Source organism: Aegilops tauschii, chromosome 6 (assembly GCF_002575655.3).
Source record: "Aegilops tauschii subsp. strangulata cultivar AL8/78 chromosome 6, Aet v6.0, whole genome shotgun sequence".
NCBI lineage: Eukaryota > Viridiplantae > Streptophyta > Magnoliopsida > Poales > Poaceae > Aegilops > Aegilops tauschii.
Window position 1 is genome coordinate 62,379,655 of NC_053040.3, and position 15,933 is coordinate 62,395,587.

The 15,933-nt window shown below is 42.7% G+C and overlaps 1 protein-coding gene across 1 annotated transcript; it reads left to right on the plus strand.

Annotated features, from left to right (window-relative positions):
- The first annotated feature begins 10,516 nt into the window (after positions 1-10,516).
- On the plus strand, positions 10,517-11,203 carry LOC141025819 (uncharacterized). Its single transcript, XM_073501744.1, has one exon. The coding sequence runs from the start codon at positions 10,517-10,519 to the stop codon at positions 11,201-11,203; it is 687 nt and encodes a 228-aa protein (XP_073357845.1).
- Positions 11,204-15,933: the final 4,730 nt, after the last annotated feature.

Sequence of the window (15,933 nt, forward strand, 5' to 3'; positions counted from 1 at the left end):
CCTGGAAGCCCAATGGGATGAGAAGTTTCCTACGACTAATACTTACATACGATGTCAAATCCTTTGTTATAATTAAATATGTTCAAATTCTCACCACGTTATGTACTTCTTTGGGTACCATATAGTGGAAAAGTGAATCAAGAACCTGAATCTCCTTCCTTCTGGGGTTTACGACCACAAGTAACCAGTGGACGTTTTGGCTGTTCGTAGGTAGGAAAACCTGGATTGCACCTAGAATTAGATCAACGTGTATAGTAATAAAAAAATCTGTTCAAAGTCAAGTTAAAATACCATATCATGTTTCAGGTAGCTGGTGCCTTGTGTTGTTCCAGGAACTCCTGCCAAAGTGTCCTTGTAGCACTCCTCTATCCTACAATCTCTTTCGAGCTTAGCGAAGCCGGCCACCCTTTCAATGTAAACCAGTTGGCCGTCCCTTGTGTCAATTGGGTTATCATGACGCATGAGCTGTATCGCAGCATCAACCACCTACAACAATAATCAAGTTAATTGTATTGTACAAAAATGAAACTTCATAAACTAATTTGTGAAATTTCTTACTTCGTCACTCAACCATACGGCTTCTTCAGATCCATCTTTTTGGGTGAGGCTTTGAATGATACTGTTGATCAGTGACGCCACGAAATCCTGTCGAACCACATCTAGCTGGTCCCTCTGGGTTTCAGTAACTTCTGACCTCTTTTTTAAGTTGCTAGAGCCGATTTTCCTCTTTTTATTGTTCGTGTACTCGGAATCATTTGTAGACTCTGATGGAGTCTTGTTTTTCCTTTTTTTCTTCTCAGTATCGTACGAAGCATACTCGACATTCTTAAATAATTGCAATACCACATTTTTCTTTTCGCCCCCATGATTTGGTGGCGTCGATTCAACCAAACTTACTTCTTGCTGCTTTCGAAAGGATTCATCATGGCTATCATCATCTGCGAAGGCACGGGGCTCTTCAGGATCTCGCGATCCCATAGCCTTCACAGAGTGCTGCTTACTCCATCTGTTGAACGGAATCTGTCATACGAAATAAACCGCATGTTAGCCTTTAGCAGATTCTTGCTCAATTATAGGTAAAATGTGCATCACCTGGAATTCTTCAAGGCTTGTGGTGGCTTTGGAATGCATTTGCTTATCCAAACTAGGAGCACCCTGGATATCATCCACCTCTTTCAAAAGCTTATGAATACCACTGACATCCTGTTTGAGTTTTCTTTCAGCTCTTTCTAATGCTTCATCCTGTACGTGGAAGATCACATGTTATTTCTGAAACGACAATGATTGTTTCATAATTAAGTTAACATGCGTACGTCAAACTCTTCATCAAGGTTCTTCATTGGGGGCTCCATGTCATCATTTTTTATTCCCTGCTTATAATGGTGCTTAGCAGCGACCTCCGTGACATCATTTTGTTTCCCCTGGTCAGAAGCCTGCTCAGCATTCTCAACAGAGGCCTCCATTGGGTGCGAAGGTGCCCCGAGGTCAGAAAGATGTATGTCCTCCAGTGCTGGAAATATTCCGTCGCATTTTGTCTTTAAAAACATACATGTTAGTCTAGGATGTTTTCATAGTAAACTAATTTAGAAAAAACCTTGTACACGTAAATTTCCAATTATATATTCTAATCTCATAATTCTAGGCTTACGTTCAATTCTTTGATGAGGTCCTCTGTGAGCTTGCCATTTGTATGGGTACGCCTAAGGCACTCATCCATTTTCTTTTCAAGGGTGCACATCCTATCAACTTGTTGTGCACTAGCCTCCCGCACGAGGGAGGCAACTTCTTGCAAATCAGTTAATACACGTCCGACGAGTACCTTAATCTGAGACTTTGAAACAGTTAGAATCATATAACTTCATACTAGTTGCAATGGTACAATATATATTGGGTGCCTCATGTAACTCATTTACCTGAGCGCCAGTCTTCGGTTTGGCCAGCGTACCATCTCGTGCTGGAATGAAAGGCCTCATCAGGTCCTCAACATACTGCAGTTTAGTGTCGTTAGTATGATTTAGAAAATATACATGTTACATAATCCAGGCAATGTGCTGACATTTTACCTCTCCAACTCCTAGATAATTATTCTGGATTATATTGTCAACCTTTTTTGCCTTCTCCTCGCTCCAGTTCTGGATCAGCGGCCTTAACCTTGATTCATACGAGATGCTAGAGTCCAATTGGTGCACTCTGAACTTCTCGTAGTACCATGTCTGCATGACAACAAAAGCAGTTTACAAATATTCTTGTACATTATGTAATGTATGTTAGGTAAGTGATAATTGTACTACTACGAGTTACCTGCAGAAGTGGTAGATTGCCCTCCAGAATTGCCTCACCATTTACAAAATTCTTCACGCTATCCATAAGATAGTCAAGCGTTAGCTGTCCAAGATTTGTGCCCTTTATCGTCTCAATGTTTCAAACAATCCCAATATATTTGTTATCCACATACTCCTCTTTTGTTCGGCATACATATTTGCCTATGGTGTACAAGACAAATGGCCTGACAAAATTTGGTGTGTTGTCGCCTTTCATCTTGGCTAGCAATCTTTTGAAGGTTATTTTGGTGTCATTGCGGTCTTTCAGTTTCTTCCACAACTCCATATTATCATCAAGATTTGAAGGGACGTGCTTCTTCCCATGGCAGGGCATGCCTGTTATATGCGCTACATCTTCTAGTGTGATCCTACATGGTCTCCCATTGATGATAAAGGCATCTTGCTCTGCATCATATGAATTAGCGATGGCCATGCACAGTACACGTCTGATTTTGATGCTAGGTGTCTTGAGATGTCCACCCAGTCCTAACAACTGGATGTACATCCTTTGCTGCATGTTTAATCCCTTTATGAACTCCTTATATGGCGGCAAAGAAGCATCCTGGGTTCAATGGATATGCAAGTGTGATTAGATTCATCATGGTATACAATTTAAACACTCATACACACGAATACAGCTTATATATACCAACATAAATATTGTGCTCTACGATACTTCATGAGGTAATTTGTTTACAAGCAAGCTGAGTTCCATGAATGTGCAAATACTAGCATTAGATTCAGCTTGGTTACCTTTGAACGGTCATATAAGGTAATCTCCATTGCAAGGCGCTGATCTGAAATAAAATCAAGATTCGAAAATAAAAAACTATCCAACCGTGGTGTCCTCAACTCTAGGCGCTAATCATAGTCAGTATTATGGAATTGAAACATGGGCCATCGATGCCTTCCATAACTCGTGCGGAAGGAAAAAAGAAGGCAAGCGCCCGCTGCCCTAATTGGCATCGACAAGACCAGAACCTAAGATTTAGCCTGGAATTAATCAATGAACTACCAATCTGGTAGGAAACAAATCCTAGCGCCCTCCCCTAACGCCCCCAACTTAATTTGTTTAAAAACATGCCGAGTTACATGAATATGCAAACAACGAGTGGGGTTGCAGCAAGAGATCATGGGATTAAGATCGTGGCACGAAAAATAGCAGCGGCTGCAGCAGGAGATCGTGGGGAGTTACCTGAGGATTCATGTTTGGCTCCGTCGTTCGGTCTTGCTGGATTCCTGGGTTGCTCCGTCCTTCGGTCTTGCTGCTTTGGGTGGCACAGAAGGACGAACTATGATCTATGAGGTTTCAAAGGATCCCTATTTATAGGGATCATAACAACCCGGGCATATATCCACGTATAGATTTCTTTGGTTGGAGGAAATCAAGGGTGGGGACCCACCTGGTTGAATATTAGGGGGGCGTGGAGAGTTTAGCAAAGGTAAGTTATGGTGTAAAAAAACTAAGGTAAGTTGCGTAACAACACTTAGGTTTCCTGAGAATCATGATCGTCAAAAAGATATAGTTCCCGTTTCTTTGAAAAACAGCCAAAAGAACTGGGCCGCTTTTATTATTGGTTATAAGTAAATCACTGGACCTCTTTGAGGATGAAAACTGGTTCTAAAGTCAACTAGGATTGACTGTTGACACACGAAGTATTTTCCTCTCTCTTGTGAAGCTATTTTATTGCCCATCCGTGCTCATACCTTTTTTCCTCGTATATGTGAGACCAAATTTTGTTGATAATACTGAATCATGTCTGGTGCTGCTCAAGATGGCATGACACCATCGTTTTCGCTTCGGTGAGATTTCGATGAAATAACTGACTTTCATTCATTTCAGCACTCACTGCAATATTTGCCGTTCGGCCAAAATATTTCAGCCTCACTGAATGTCGGCCAAAATATTTCGACACTCGCTGAAATTTTTCTGGAACTTCAAACTAGCGATGTTAAAAAAATTCTGAAACTTCTAACTAGTGACGTAATTGTTCTGAATCTTGTCCAGACTCCGACGAAACTTAAATATAAATTTAAGAATTCAGTTAACATTCCTAAGCTTCAAATTCTTGTCAAAAGCAAATATATGTTTCAGCGTCTCCCATGCAGACCAAATTTATTTCAAGAATAGTATTTGGAACCAGTACTGTGAAGTATTACAACTTGATTAATCCGCACTGGACTAAGAACATGGCTAGGAAACCTTCTTCGGGACTAAAACCAAACCACACCCTACTCTACCGCTTCATAACCAAATGTACACTCCATATCTAAGAATGGACCATTTCTGGAGTAAATGCTTGCATCTTCATGATCTTCAATCGCAGCTGCATCCGATAGGCTATCATTGTACGTCTTCAGCCTTTTCATGGACTTCAATTTGTTGTAGGGCAAATTAAGAAGGACAACAGGCAGCTCTCTTCTATAATTGTTGATGTATGCCTGCATGGGAGGATATGTTAGTATCGTTCCATATGTTTACAAAATTGAGAGAATTTTAGGTGTTACTTTGCGTACTTGGTCATAATGCAGTCTAAGATCTTCTCCGTAAATAATTCGATGTTCTTCAGCATGTAGAGTGCACAAGAAGAACTACAACAATTAATTCTATTAGTAGCATTTCACGTATTAACAATGAAAAACATAATTAGAAGCTAATACTGTTGACTGACTTGTCATCTTGTCTTGGCACAGGCACATGCTTTACTGTCCATTGGGTCACGTTAATGTCTTGCCATGCATGGCTTTATGGTCCATTGATTTGCAGTGATGCTCTCAGATGTGCTTCCACCCCACGTATCTGCCAAAGTCCAAGGTATGAGAAGTTGCTCACGGTTCATGGCTAGGTATGATGCTAAATCCTGTGTTATATTGAAAGACGTTTAAAATCTCACCACGTGAACCACTTGTGTTCTTTCTAGGTAGCCGAAAAGTGAATCAAGAATCTGAATCTCCCTCCTTCTGGGGTTTACGACCACAAGGAACCAGTGGGTGTTCGCCATGTTCGTAGGCAGAAAAACCTGGACAGCAAAGATGATTACATCAACATGCATAATAATTAGAAAAATAAATGTGTTTATGTCATGGTGAGATGGTACCAGATCATGTCTGAGGTAGTTGTCTCCTTTTGTTTTTCCATGACTGCCCGCCAAAGTGGCCTCGTGGCAGTTCTCTACCTTACCATCTCTTTCGAGCATAGCGACGCCGGCCACCCTCTCAATGTAAACCAGCTGCCCATCCCTTATGTCATTAGGATGATCATGACGCATGATCTGAATCACAACATCGACCAACTAACACAAAATTCAAGTTAATTGTGGCATTGAAAAAAAAAATCAAGTTAATTGTACTGTGCAAAAGAAAATTGATAAACTAATTTGGGCAAATATCTTACTTCGTCACCCAACCATTTGTCATCTTCTCCTACATCTGTCATGGTGAGGCATTGCAAATGCTTCTGTTGCAGAACAATGTCATCAATTACCACGAATTGTTTATCAAGATCTGAGGTGTTGATAATTTTGGCCACATAACTCTGTCAAAACTTGTCAAGGTTGGTCTCCAGCGTCGAAGCACCTGTGTCTGTATCTTTTAAATTGCTTGCACGGTTTTTCCTCTTTGTATTCTTTGTGTCCTTGGAATCGTTGGTAGACTCCGATGGAGTCCTGTTTTTCTTTCTCTTCTTATCACTATCATACAGAACAACATCTTCATTGCACAATAATGAAGATGCCACTCTTTTCCGGCTGCTCGCACGAGTTGGTAGCATGGAATCAACCCCACTAACTTGTCGCTGCTTTGCTAAAGAATCATCATAGTTGTCCTCATCAACTGGGAAGACATGGGGCTCTTCCGGCTCCCTTATTCCCTTAGCCTTGGCAGACCGGTGGTTGCTTTTGGTACCTGCCTCTGCACCAACCTCAATACTGACATCTTCATCATCTTGATTTCTTCTTTCTTCAGTCTTTCGCACATTCTCATTGTGCCTCAAATTCAGAGGATCCTGTGATTCGAAATGAAGCACCTGTTAGCTTGCAATCTGCGCGAAATAAAAAAAACAAAACCAGTTAACAGTAAAATGTGCATCACCAGGAAAGCTTCAAGGCTTGTGGTGGCTTTGGAATGCTTTTGCAAATCCAAACTCGGAGCACCCTGCGATGTATCGACCTCTTTATAAAGCTGTGAAACATTCTTGAGACTCTCCTTGCATGCTGCAGCAACATCTCTGTCTTCTTCATTCTGAACGTGGAAGATCATATGTTAGCTACGAATCTGCGTTAACTTAAAACAAAATCAGTTAGGTGTAAAATGTGTATCACCATGAAAGCTTCAAAGCTAATCTTGGCTTCTGAATGCTTTCGCGATTTCAAACTAGGAGCAGGCTGCAAATCTTCAGATACGTTCTTCTTGGGGGCATCAATGTAATCTTTTTGTATTCCCTTAGCAGAAATGCCTTTGGCAATGACCTCGGTGTCATCTTTTTTGTTTTTGCTGGCGAGTAGTATACTCTCCTGGGACCTCCATTGGGTCAGCAGGTACTCCCAGGTCAGATAGCTGTATGTCCTCGACTCCTGGGCGATCAGCATCAAATATTCCATAGCGGTTGTTCTTTAAAAAATGTGTTAGTGTGGAGAATATTGGAAGTAAAATTATTTATAGAAACTCACAATGGTATACTTACATTGAATTCTGTGATGAGGTCGTCCGTGCGTCTGCCGTTCGCAAGGGTACGCCTAAGGCACTCGTCCATTTTTTTCAAGGGTGCACATCCTATCAAATTGTTGTGCACTGGCCTCCCCCACAATGGAGACAACTTCTTTCAAATCAGCCAATACACGTCCCATGAGTGCCTTATCCTGCAAATTACAAGCAGTTAGGAGCATATGACTTTGATTGTACTTGCAAAGTTACAATATATATTTGTGCGTGAAGTTCATCATTTACCTGGCCGTCATTCTTTGGTTTGACCGGCGTCCCAACTGGTGGCGGATTGAAAGGCCGCAGCAGGTCATCAACATACTGCATGTTAGTGTCGTTAGTATCATTCAAAACATATGGTACATAATCCAGGCACACCGTACTAACACTTTACCTCTCCAACCCCTATATAATTTTTGTTGATTATGTTGTCAACCTTCTGTGCCTTCTCGTCACTCCAGTTTTGGATCAGCGTCCTTAACCTTGATGCACACGAGATGGTAGAGTCCAATTGGTGCACCCTCCACTTCTCGTAGTACCACGTCTGCATTACAACAAAATAGCTTAGACAATTTTCCATAAAATTAAATGTATGGTATGTTAATAATGATTGTATTACCTGCAGGAGTGGCAGGTTGCCCTCCAGATTTGCTCCACCATTTACAAATTTCCTGACGCTAGCCATAAGATGGTCAAGCATAAGCTGTCCAAAATTTGTGCTCTTTATTGTCTCAACATTTCTAACAATCCCAAGGTATCTGTTGTCCACATATTTCTGTCTTGTCGGGCATACATATTTGCCTATGGTGTACAAGAAAAATGGCCTGACAAAATTAGGTGTGCTGTCTCCTTTCATCTTGGCTAGCAATCCTTTCAAAGTTACTTTTGTGTCACTGGGGTCTTTCAGTTCCTTCCACAACTCCAATGTATCGTTGTGATTTGAAGAGACGTGATTCTTCCCCATGCAGGGCAGGCCTGTTATATGCTCTACATCTTTTAGTGTGATCCTACATGGTCTCCCATTAATTATAAAGGCATCCTGCTCTGTATAATATGAATAAGCGATGGCCTGGCACAGTAGACGTCTCATTCTCATGCCAGGAGCCTTGAGAAGTTCACCCAATCCAATCAATTTGATGTACGTCAGTTGTTGTGTGTTTAAATCTTTTATGAACTTCTCGTATTGCAGCAAAGAAGCAACCTGAGTTCCCTGAATGTACAAAATAGTGTGATTAGATTCTGTATGGTATTCATTTAAACACGCATATATCCGACTAATCTATGCCAATATCAAAATTGTGATCTACAGTACTGCATGAAATCATAGAGCTTCTAGGCCATATAATGAACACTAGACATAGAAAAACAAGCTATCTCTGTCGGCAAATTGACTGGTAATAGTATTTATTTTTAGTAGAAAGAGCATACTTTGGTCTATGTACACTACTAAAGTTTCAGGCGTCACGCTTACGAAAATAATTGCATACATTATCAGAAGATCAATAGTTTATAGATAATCTCGAAAAAGGAATGTAGCAGTTCCATTTGCAAGCATTCAAGAGCACATACTCCTTAGTTCCGATCAGATTAAAAAAGATCAATTAGTAAAGACCATGCAAAATTAAGGGGAATCACCAACAGTTTCAATCACTGGAGCTTAAGAACTCATTTAGAAAGCCTATGCCAAAAAATTAGCAATTTCCAAATTTTAAGGCATATAAACAGAGACGATAACCCTGATTTTATTGCACATCTAAGTCCTATGTCATTGATTTTATGCTAAGATTCGTGCAAGCCTTTTTTTGTCATTTTTTCTTTTCTTTCTAGACACACCCATCTCCCTTCGGTAATATAGGGAAAATTATGGGATTGCATGCAGACTTGGGAAGGAGGGAGTATGCAGAATACAAGGATCTCGATCGTTACCGGTGGATTCTCTCGATGGTGACTGGCTCCATTGCCGTTCACTTTCATCTTTTGCTTCGCCAGCTTCTCCGACGTGCCCTTCTCTTTCGTTGGCTTCTCTGACATGCCCTTCTCATTCATCTCAGGATTCGCCGACGCAGGCTTCGAAGATGACGGCTCCGTCGATTTCACCGACCTGGGAGCTACTTTGGGCGGCGTGGGGTGGTAATTCGGTGTAGTCATGGAAGGCTAGGTATGGGAGGCATGGGGTGGGAGGCGTGGGGTGGGAGGCGTGGGGTGGAGTATTTATAGGGGATTTGGGATCTCACGAAGAGGTAGTTTCAGATCACGTAATGTTTTTTTTGGGGATGCTATTGCGTGCGCGCTCGCTCTGGCGAGCGATTTCCGACTAGACAGGCTTTATTAGGTAACCAGGTCCAAACAGGAATCCCTTTAAATTAGGAAGGAGAGAGATAACTGAAGAGATTTTACAGAGAATATCTTACCTGCCCACGTTGAAAATCAGGGGGGCATAGAGATTAGAGGGGAGATCTCTTTAGGCCCACCTGAAAATCAGGGGGCAGAAAGATTAGAATCGTGGGGGGGAGAGAGAGTGATTGGGATCAAGCGTTGCCAGGCTCGCTCGTCAAAGAGAGTTTCCGGTTGTTGTTTTTTAGCAAGTTTTTTTTGAGAATTTTTTTATCAACTTAATCTCAACCGTGAAGCGTTTGGGCTTCTTGTGCTTTCTTATACGGGCCTATTACAATTGGATGAGCCCATTTTAAATGAGAACATGAGAAAGAAAGCGAGGACTCCAACAGGCGGGAGGACTCCAACAGGCGGGAGGACTCCAACAGGTGGGACGAGCCCCGTCCCAATTATTTAGGATGGGCATGCGCGAGGTCGCTTCGTCCTCACTGCCACGACTCTCCAAAAATGGTTCCTCTGCCTCTGCGTCCTCTCGATTCCCTCTTCCTCTGCGTCGCCCACTCTCCCAACAATCTGGCTTCTGGAACGGTGAGTTCTCCTTCCTGTCAATTTTGTTAGTAGTTCTCCAGTAGCAGCACATACGATGGCCTTCTTCTTGTCAATTTCTTGTTCTCCTGCTTCTTTATTTTGTGCGCACAGATTCAACTGCCTTCAACATGTAGTCCGTTGCCTTATGAGAATTTTGCACGCAGATTCATCTGCATGCAACATCTAGTCCATTGTCTTGTCAATTTATTGTTTTTCTCCTGCTTCTTTAGTTTGTACACACAGATTCATCTGCATGGGCGATGAACAATTCATAGATACATGTTTATTCTTGATTGTTGATGCAGTTGTTTAGATAAATATTTCAAGAGCGTCAATTTTGATTGTTAACTCGCATATACTCCCTCTGCAAGGAAATATAACAAATTTTCGCTCACTACTTTAGTGATTTCTTTATAGAGGGAGTACATGTTTAGTTTAAATTGTTCATGCACTTGTTTACATAAACTTTCAATACTGCCAGAATTACTATACTATCTTTCATCTTGGCTTATTGTTATGATGTTATTGTCAAGCTTCATGTCTTATACTGGTTTCATCAATTACAGTCCTTCGGCATGGCGTTCGAGAAAGATTATGCTGCTAGGGCAGATGGAAATACCGAAATTTTTATGAAGTACACAAACATGGCTAGCTGTGTTGAGTACTGCATTGGCAGATTCAAATACTGGCTGCGGAACCATGACCAGAAGTTAGTTGCACTGGATGTGGAGTTCACCTGGCCTCGTGGTCCAAAACAGAAGGCTGTCGTGGTCCAGTTATGCGTTGGCATCTACGTCCTCGTGTACCACATAAGCGTTGCTGATGAGCATTGCGGCCTGCTTGCCGCCTTCCTGCTCGACGAGGAGTACATCTTTGTTGGGGTGGACATCAACAATGACGAGAAAAAACTCAAGCGTGTTGGTATGGTGGTACAAAACTTTGTGGATATCCATAATATGTGGAGAGTTCCTGATCCAGTGACGATTAAGCCAAAGAATGGCTTGGCTGACTACGCCGGTTCCATCATCCACCACAGCTACAACAAGATGAAGGATGCTATCACAGAAGATGACCATCATATATGGGCAGAAGCGCCCTTGCCCTTGAAGAACATCTATTATGCTTCCAGGGACGCGTATGCCACCTACGATGTATACAGGCGACTGGTGAACTTCCAAATGGGGTTCGAGAGTCTGCGCCAGCATCTCGCGAAACTATCTAGGCGGTCGAGGAAGTCCGGAAGGAAGAATGAATCAAACTAAAATGTTTCTTCTATTTATCTAGCTGATAGTCTGTAAACTTTATTATACTGCTAGTAAGTCGTAAGTTCAAATTTCCTGCAAGTTGAATCATCCTTTATTCTAGCTGTCTTGCCTAATTTGATCCGCGTTCAAGAGATATTATGCTTAAGACGTTTATTTTGTTTCGGTTTCGCTAGCTATGATACAGAATGCAATAGCCATTTTTACCAAAAGATTATTTCAGATTTATAATGAATACTGTTCTCAACTGGGTTTGAATAGAGAAAATTTATTTTTTAATTGCAAAGAGAAAGTTCATATTTTTTAATCAAAAGAAGGGTCGCCCCCCTGATTTTCCATTAACAGAAACCACATGGTCTTTGAAGCCCCTGATACAAACTACAGCTATAAACTAAAGTAATCAACTAGCAGCACAAATCATACATGGTAGCAAACCCAGCCAGACTTAACATCAAGGTCCATAAAATAAGACTACGGCAAAGGACAGAAAATATAGCTGAGAGATGCGCAGGCGACACCGCAGTACCCTGTGACTCCACACTTGCGATGAACTGTACAATTCACCTGCTACATGCTCTAGCCTGCGCAGCACCTCTTTGTTTATCACCTTCATCTGCAATATAGACCATCCCATGATCAATAAGCAAATTAGCTAAACAAGAATCATAAGATCACTATACCATTTATTTTTTAATCTCACATTATTCCTGCATTACCAAAGAGTGAAGAACATAAATGATGCCCTTCCCGCATGTCCAACGCAAACACTCATAGGTAGTTCTACCATCTTAACTCTATGATTTAAATTATTAATAAAACCCCCTTAAAGATTCCATTTGCATTACCATCGTTCATGATTATAGCCAGGGAAACAGCAGCCAATAAAGCAACCACCTATGTAAGCCCTATTTTGAGTCCTGAATAGGACCCAATCCTAGCATTTACTCTAACTGCAACATGTCCTCCTCTCATAGTCATCATCACCCAAGACAGAATGAAGACGTAACCCCATAGATGCATAACTGCTATCAACATAGTTTTCGCACCATACCTAGTGTAAAGGACACTCTTGCGTTGTCGTGCTACTTTTGTGGCTCCTCGGTCAGCATGTTCATAACCACCTCGATCTGAAGATCTTCACGGGTGGTGGTCTTGAAACCGAAAAGAACGGCTTTATGAACCTTGAGCTCTTCACTGTCAACAAAATCACTCCATCCCTTGCCGAAGATGATGCGGCCATCATCACACTTGTGGTACTTGACCGGCATGAAACTGTCCTTGCACAGCTGAATGACAGCAAGCCCATCTCCCGGTATCTCCCCATCTCCTAGGGTCTTCAGGGCGTCGACAACTTTTGCCGGTAATCTCTGTATGCACCATCATAGGAAGAAAAATTATGAAATATGTGAAGGAGCAGTAAACAAAAGGATCTTCAGCTACATCTACATATATTACATAAGGATCTTCAGTTATGGGAAACAAAAGGATATGCAAAGACACACATCAGTGTATTCACTGGTTTCAGCTACAATAGCATATCATTAATCTTTCTCTCCATGAAAAAACAAAGAAAATTGCATACAAAATAAAAAATACTAGTACACCAAAAACATACCATCGTCTTTCCTGCTATGTTCGACTTGATGAAGCGGTGGACAAAGAATACACCTATATAACCTTTCTTCATCGCCAAAAGGTCATGTAGGTTACGCTCCTCTTGCTTCATCAGATTAATTCCCTTTGTTATGACCACTGATTCTAGAGGATTATGCTCTTTGTTTTGATAGCATGTCCTTGGCAGGTTGCAGCAGTACACCATAGGAATGTCTTTAGTAAAATCGAAGGAGACAAGGTCGCCTTCTCGCAGGTCGAAGTCTGCAACAAACCTGCACCATTTTTCACCACCGATGATCGCCCTTGAATTCCCTTTGTACACGCCAAAATCATACGTGCGGCTCCCTCTCGCTTGAAAAAGCAATGAACTGTCTGGGATGGCGCTGAACTGGTGCCATGCGTAGCATGGCACGATCTGTAGATGTAGAATTAAATTGCTATTTATTTCCTACATTTTGTTAATCTTCAAAGTAGAGGGGAACAAACACAATACAAGTAAAAATTGACATGGTTATTTATACCACAGTTGAATTGTCCCCATCTAGCCTGATGGTAAATGTCAACCCATCAGCATCGGGCCTGTTGTAGTCCTGTCGACAGGTTGTGCACACCACCTGTGTAAACAAAATAAAATGAAGAAAATCAAAGGATGAGAATTTAAGAAATGGGCTTATGCATGTAAACACACTAGGCAACAATCATACAGTATAATCAACAAAGGTACTGCATCAGTAATCAACAATCATACACTTGAACTGCGCGGGTGGCTCGCCCTCCACTCCTCATAACCCCGCAACGCAGCACGTGCCCGCCACACCACAGCTTGTTCAGACATGTCCTTCTCTTGATCCTCGACCGGCAGCATGGGCTCACCCCGAGCGTCGACGCGCGGCATTGGCCCCTCCTCCTCTGCAGCACAACCGAGGTAGTGTTTAGTTGACTTGCAATCTAGGACTACAAGTTAATGGCTGCCTTACTAAACCCAACCTAATTTCGGCCTAAAAAGGAATTTAATCCACTAGCCCAGCTTATAAGTTTTGGGCCCACCCTCTGGTTTCTTCCTGGATTCGCCACTGCAAAATGCCAAAAAATTTCTAAGTTTTTAAAGAACTGTTTGCTGATATTTGCTGCTATTGTGCTACGCATCTACACTTGCTCATTGTTATGAAAACCCTGGAATACGGAAACCCTAGGAAAAAAATACCGAGCAAGCTACCGATGTAGAAAACTTCCTTCAATCTCTGCATCGCCTTCCATCTAACCTCCGGTAGAAAATCCTAACTATTTAATCTCCAACTTTGAAAACCATATCCTACTCCCGAAACGGCAACACAACAAGGAACAAAGAAGTCGAAGATTACAAGTTAGGGTTTCTCACATCACCTAGCCGCTGGTAGTCGCTAGGTGCTTGCTGGCGGCCTCCCAATCTCACTCTGCGCTCTTCTGCTCCAACCGTCGGGAGCGGCGGCGGGGTCGCGGCGGGGTGGTTTGTGGGGAGGGTGGGGATGAGGGTGCGGGGGTGTGTGGGCGATGGGGGTGATGACACGGAACCTATTCATGTCAAGCACAGAAAATAACGGCCCGTGGGTCCAGTTCGTAAAGAAACAACCAAACAGGCCCACAGGCCGCTTACCTGACACAAAGTAAAACCCTATGTTACTAATAAAAAACCACAAAGGAAAATCCTTTTGTCTAAAAAACAAAAACAAAGGAACATCGTAAAAAATAGGGAAATCCTTTTTGGGTGAGTTCAACATGAACGTGATGGTGAGAGGCTCAAGGAGGAGTTTTGTGCGTTTACAACACCTTTGTTTTAGAGAAAAAAAATGCACCTTACAATGTCAAATTATAAAATCATTATTAATAAGTGCTAAAAATTCCTTATTTATAAAAAATTGTTTCTTTCCAGATAAAACAAACTTCAATAATGTGGGTAGGTAATTGAGTGGCCTTTCTCGCCCCCACCCCCCTCCCTCCCTCGCATATTCGGGCCATTAACCGCATTTCTACGGTTGTAACCTCGAAAGTTCAAGATCTTACACGGCCACATGAAATCATAGTAGGGAATGGGATGAGTGCCCCATGTTAAGCTCTTTGGTCCATATATGTGCCATATGTTACCAACGGGAGGCGTGGCCTTGACGCATGCAATCTAGGGCTATGATGCCGGCTGCTGTCGTCATAATCAATGCAAATTCGTGAGGGGCTAAAATTTCACGGGACCTGGCGTGGTGTCATCATACAACCCCTAGAGGGTGTGGTAAAACATCGAGAGTGGCATGCATCGGCCCTCACATAGGCTGTGTGCAAACGGGGCCATATCGCATGTCGGATCAAGCCATCGAGAGAGAATGTGTCCGGCCTGTGAAAGGAGTGCGGGGCACGTTCCTTCATTTGCCTCAAATCTCGATGCCACGTGATGTTAGACCTAGTAACCAAGGCATGTCTCGTGCATCGCACTCAACTGGACCCACAACATGCATGCACACATGTCCACGTATGAGTCTGAACGGCGGGGATGCATGGTTCGGGGACTGGCGTAAGTGGTCTGAGTCCAGTTTGGATCTAGCTACCAAGAGGTAACACGTGAGTCTAAACGTCTACCAAGAGGATACATGTTCACGTATGAGTCTCTAAGCGTCTACGTGATGCTCCACACGTGGGTCTAGACGGCGGGGGTGCATATGGTTTGGATCTAGCCACCAATGGGTAACGCGTCCGGTTTGTGCCTAGGCGGTGGTTCACGGGGCCTGACGTGGTCTCATAGTATGACCCATGAAGGGTGTGGTCAAACACCGAGAGCGGCACGCATATGGCCTAACACGGGCTATGTGGAAACGATGCCATATCGCATGCTGGATTTAGCCAATGGAGGGAACGAGTTCGGCATGCAGACGGAGTGCGGGGCCCGATCCTTCATTTTCCTCAAAATTTGGTGTCGCTTCATGTGGGCCCTATCCAAAAAAGCCCGTCCAGTGCATCACACACAGCTGGATTCACACCATGCATGCACACTTGGCCACGTAGACACCCACCGTAAACCTTTAGCCAAGGTGACCCACACCATCCATCCACCCTTGACCCCACCTCGGTTCGTTGGATCTCCGACGAGTCCC

Coding starts and splice junctions, on each gene's coding strand:
- LOC141025819 (XM_073501744.1), top strand. CDS start 10,517: ATGGCGTTCGAGAAAGATTATGCTGCTAGGGCAGATGGAAATACCGAA.